This window comes from Falco rusticolus, chromosome 1, assembly GCF_015220075.1.
Source record: "Falco rusticolus isolate bFalRus1 chromosome 1, bFalRus1.pri, whole genome shotgun sequence".
Classification (NCBI taxonomy): Eukaryota; Metazoa; Chordata; class Aves; order Falconiformes; family Falconidae; genus Falco; species Falco rusticolus.
In genome coordinates this window covers 75,192,310-75,197,011 of record NC_051187.1, presented here as the reverse complement: position 1 = coordinate 75,197,011, position 4,702 = coordinate 75,192,310, and the positions used below count along the sequence as shown (strand labels likewise).

Genomic DNA, 4,702 nt, shown 5'->3' with positions numbered 1-4,702 from the left:
CCAGTCCTAGAAGGATTTCTCTCTCTCTACAGCCTATATAGTCCCACAGCTGTACGTTACGTTCTCAAGAAAGAGGCATGTGTGCCAAAGCCCATACAGGATCAGGGCCTATGACACTGTGACAACATAATATGTGTTGTTTCTTACACATATTTCTCTTGCTTGAGATGCTCACGAGGTTGCTTTCTTTCTGGAATGAAAAGTGCCAGTACTGTTTGGTTTTGTTACCCCCATCTCCTCCTTTCCCTGCTATAGGCAGGAAAGCGCTAGCAGCTCTGCCTCATAGGTTGGCAGGAAATTTAAAACAGCAGCAAGCTGCTGCTCGGACCACCCCCAGACGTTTTCTTTTTTTTTTTTTTCCCATTGATGTAGGAGACTATTTAATTGGGGGCTGAGTTGTTAAACTTACTCGTTGATGCTTACCAGTAGCTGCCTAACCACTAACGGTGATTTTTTTCCTCCCTGCCTCCTTTGGACGAGCTCCCTGCAATGAAGGTGCTGCTGAGCCTGATTGCTCTGCTCTCTGCTGCCCTGCTCACCAAAGCAGCCCCACCAACTTGCTACTCAAGGGTGTTGTCTCTGAGCAAAGAAATCACGCAGTCCTTTAAGGAGTTACAGACCTCCAAAGCCGTGGTGAGTCGACCTAAAAACTGCTCCTGCAAAGACTCTGCATGTTGCTTGCTTTTGATACAAGTTGCTCTCAAAACAAAACTGCAATGGGTCTTTCTTCTTTCCTGCAGGACTCATGTGTAGAGATGCTGCCCAGGCTGTACTTGGACATACATGTAAGTTTTCGCACTTCTTTCTTACTGCTGTGCAACAAAAGCATCTAAAAAGAGAGAATAACTCTTAAGATTGTACCCCAGTAGAGTGATTTGAAACAAATTTTTAAAAGCTTTATTAACGAGAGAGATGAGTGACTGAAAAAATAAACCCACCTTGTTTTGAACCTTATTAAAATCCCTATGGTGTTTCTGAGATTTTACTTGTTCAAAAATTTAAAAATGAGGAAGTCAATACTTTGAAGTGGTTACCATTTGTAGATTATTAATTTATTGTGATGGAACCTTTACAGAGGTTAAATATGTGCAACAAAACTTTGAAAAATAGTTTACAAGAAGAAATGCAAAATAAACTTTCTTCACATAATAAATCTACTTCATTTTATATCATGAGTGGCTTCTAGCATGCAGTTTTAATAAAAAGTAGTGCAGGAATACCTTGATGGCTTTTCCTGTTTTAAATAACCACTTGTTGAATCCAGAAAGAAAAACTGTGCCTGCAGGTATGAAGTGTGGTACTGAGAAAAGACAGCAGTAGTCATCTCCCAGCAAAAACAAAATAGCCTCCTGCATGTAGTTAATGTCATAGTGTTCTGCCCTGGGATATTCAACATATTTTGCTTCTTTTCCCAGTGCTCCACTGAGTAACTAAAAAGTAGAAAATATCAGACAAAGCAAGAAATGTCTCACACATTTTGCCAGAGGCAACTATACTCCCACATCCAAGTCAGGATCCTCTAGATCCCGATTCAAGAGCTGCCAGTGCCTCACTTGATTGCAAAGACCAAACAATATAAGCCCAGTGCCTCAGTTTCCCCTGCTTTAAAGCAAGAGCTGGGATATTTATTTACCTGCTTCACAAGGGCATGAAATTCATGTTGGCTGTGCTTTATTTTGATAACACAAAGTCTGAGGCAAAAATACTCTGAAAAAAATTTTGCCTCACGCTTGCAGTACTGCCTATTGTACGGGAACAGAAGAATCATGTCTGTGAGATCTTGATAATCTGTTCATCAGTTAAATCAGGTGCTCTCTTAAAAGTGAGACTGTACCTATTCTGTAGGTAACTCACCTACTACAGGAGCAGATTTGACTGTATTTGCACTGCTGTCTCCTAAAGCATGTCGGAAACAAGCTGGCAGACCAAAATTGTGTCTATGCACTTTTCCAAGCACTTATTTGGACCAAACATCTTTGTTATGAAATACTGGTGGTGAATTTTCCTAACTAAAGGTTACATAGATTACACATACATGGAGGTAGGAGTTCCCACAGAGGCAGTAAGAATTTTGTAAGTGGTGGATGAGAAACATAAATCTGTGTTTGTGCAGGGTTACACATACCTCTCTTGCATGCTTTTCAGAATTACTGTGTGTTGGCAAAACTCCGTGATTTTGTGGCCTACCCCAGATGTGAGAGAGTGCTTGAAGTGAGTGAGCTGAAGGAAAAAGCCCGGAGCCTGTACACTATCATGATCTCCCACTGCAGAAGGGTAGGTCAAGGTGCACCAACAGGGACATAGTCTCTGCTTTTAGAACTCTCTGTCTCCTGTCCCCTGACCAGAAACACTGGATCAGGACCTGAGCTTCTCAACACTGTGCTCTCTTCTGCCTTCCTCCTTACAGATGTTAACCTTCCCATTATTTTTTTTCTCCAGGACTTGGTGTTCCTCACTGATGACTGTAGCGCTCTGGAAAGTCCTGCACTGCCTCCCATTGAGCCCTCCATCATTGATAGCTAAGAGGGAGTCAACCCAAAAGTTATGCCTGGGAAATTTTCAAGGATACCAAGAGTCAAAATATGTATATGCAGTCAACTACACCTTTAACAACTAAGATCTTTTTCAAGCACACTAGCAATATTATCTCAGACCTACCCATTTTTCTCTGCCCTGGCAGGAAATGAACCGCATGCCTCGCATACCTGCTGAGCTGCTAGGGCAGCTACTGTTAGAGAGTTTTTTCATTTGGCAAGGTATGATATTTCAGCTTAACCAAATGTTATAAAGTATGTTTTGTTTGAACATTTGACACTAGATTTTTTTTTTTGCTTTTTATGAATAACTAGCTTCATATAAAGAAAATACATTATAATCAATATTCTATCCTGACTTAGTAGTTCTTCTTTTATTAGATGGGCATGGAAGGGACCATATTATTTTTTCTTTAACTGTTTGATAGAAGTGTAACTCTGTACTGGCAGATGTCTCTCTACCTATATAGCTCATGTATGTATGCTGATAGTTTTTGATGTCAGACTTTTATGGATAGAGGTGAAAGTAACCTGTCTCTGTGGAAAACCAAATAAAACCAACTTTTTAACCCAAGATGTTTCTGTTACATCATGTCTTTCAAAATCAACCCAAAGTTGTCATTCTTACAAACTTACTTTTCACAGCTCACTTGCTTGTTGCTTTTCACAGCATAAGCCATCTTTAGCTTTGTTTCCATAGCAGTGTGAACTTTGTTGTGTCTGAATGATTTGACAATGTGTAAGTTCCTACTGGAAGAAATTTTACACACTGCAAACAATTCATTTGGAAAAATTAGTGGATTTTTTTAAAATACTGTTTCTGTGTTATGAGGGTGTAAGTTCTGAGGCAGTGGCTCAGAAAGCCTATTAAAGGTTTGGACAGATTGTTAAAACACAGCCCATATACTGAGCTTCTGAGATTAATAAAATTTCCAGATAATTCTTCCAGAGTCATCGGTGCCTTCAGTATCTGCAGGATACCTTCACACCCAGCAGCTCTTTGGTGCCAAGAATAGAAAGGATCTTCCCCATATGCTTGGAAGTAGCTGCTATTACCCTGGAAAGTCCTTTCCTTCCCTCTGTGCAAGTGGTTCCTCTCTCTCCTGTACCCTATTTGCTGGTCGTTCATCTGCTGCACTGCCAACCCTGGTGACTTGGTGAGTGGTCTCACCATGTTTTATAAAAACCCCATTTTCTGTAATCATGGCATTATGTGACAATCACAGTACCATTATCATTCTGTCATCGCACTGAATATCTGATGGTATAAACCAAAATGATTGACAACTGTTATGAAAATAAGTAAATCATAACATTAATTCAAAGCAAAAAAAAAATGTACAGGAAAAAAAAGTTGGTTTTCTTCATTTTGGAATTACCCTGTTCTGTAGAAACTACTAATCTTATTTTAGCCATAGAAAATTTGACTGTCCCACTGAACCACAGAACAAAGGTGGGAAACTCTCAACCTGGGAGAGATACAGAGGGAAGAACAAGTAAACAAGTGCTTTTCTTTCCAGTTTGCTTCAATTCCAAGTGTACAAGTAACGTGTCTGTCAGACTTTGTACTTCTCCCCTGAAGATGAGGTCCTCATGTACTAATCCTACTAATCCTCTAGATGAGCTGTTCTGCCCGCAAGCAGCTCACAGGGGTTCCACTCAGATGTCTCTACAGGCATCTGGTAGAGGCAGTAGCACGCTCAGCAATCTGATCCAGCATGAGCCTGAACTAAAAAACGTGTAACAGCTCAGATAGTCCTACTATCAGAAAAATCATTCCTTAGTTCACCTTTTAGGAACCTCCTCCCCTCCAAGCCAGCAATCTCTGCACAAGATCCTACACACTTTAGAGATACAGATACCATTTTTTTTCGCATCACCTGGACATGCCAAAGGCCAACTCCTTCAGCAGCAACGACATCCTGGAAAAAGGGCATCCTGTAACCACATAGGGAGTGTGTAAGCAGTTCCCTGGCGCAAGAAGTACAAGTGGCGTTGCACCATTTGCTCTCAGACTCTTTGAGTTTTTCCTCCCTCTAACCAGGGGCTCAGACACCACCTTCCTTCAAAAGTAGGCAGTTCTGGGGTAAAATCAAGGCCTATACACTTCCATACAAGTACCAAAACCACACCACAGCCTCTGCTTTTTGTACCTTTATACAAAGATA

At 40.8% G+C, this 4,702-nt stretch overlaps 1 protein-coding gene across 2 annotated transcripts; it reads left to right on the top strand.

The window, feature by feature from the left end:
* Window positions 1-387: 387 nt before the first annotated feature.
* On the top strand, window positions 388-3,128 carry CYTL1 (cytokine like 1). Of its 2 annotated transcripts, none has more exons than XM_037401073.1 (4): window positions 388-630; window positions 741-785; window positions 2,146-2,274; window positions 2,440-3,128. In XM_037401073.1, the coding sequence occupies exons 1-4, from the start codon at window positions 490-492 to the stop codon at window positions 2,521-2,523; spliced, it is 399 nt and encodes a 132-aa protein (XP_037256970.1). In that variant the 5' UTR covers window positions 388-489; the 3' UTR covers window positions 2,524-3,128. The 2 variants fall into 2 exon arrangements, with proteins under 2 accessions (XP_037256970.1, XP_037256963.1); XM_037401066.1 differs by having other exon boundaries at window positions 389-633.
* Window positions 3,129-4,702: the final 1,574 nt, after the last annotated feature.

What these genes read in the sequence shown, in the direction of transcription:
- CYTL1 (XM_037401066.1), top strand. Translation starts at nt 490, where the DNA reads ATGAAGGTGCTGCTGAGCCTGATTGCTCTGCTCTCTGCTGCCCTGCTC. An exon ending in TACAGACCTCCAAAGCCGTG is followed by an intron (nt 634 to 740) that starts GTGAGTCGACCT and finishes TCTTTCCTGCAG; the next exon opens with GACTCATGTGTAGAGATGCT. An exon ending in TGATCTCCCACTGCAGAAGG is followed by an intron (nt 2,275 to 2,439) that starts GTAGGTCAAGGT and finishes TTTTTTCTCCAG; the next exon opens with GACTTGGTGTTCCTCACTGA.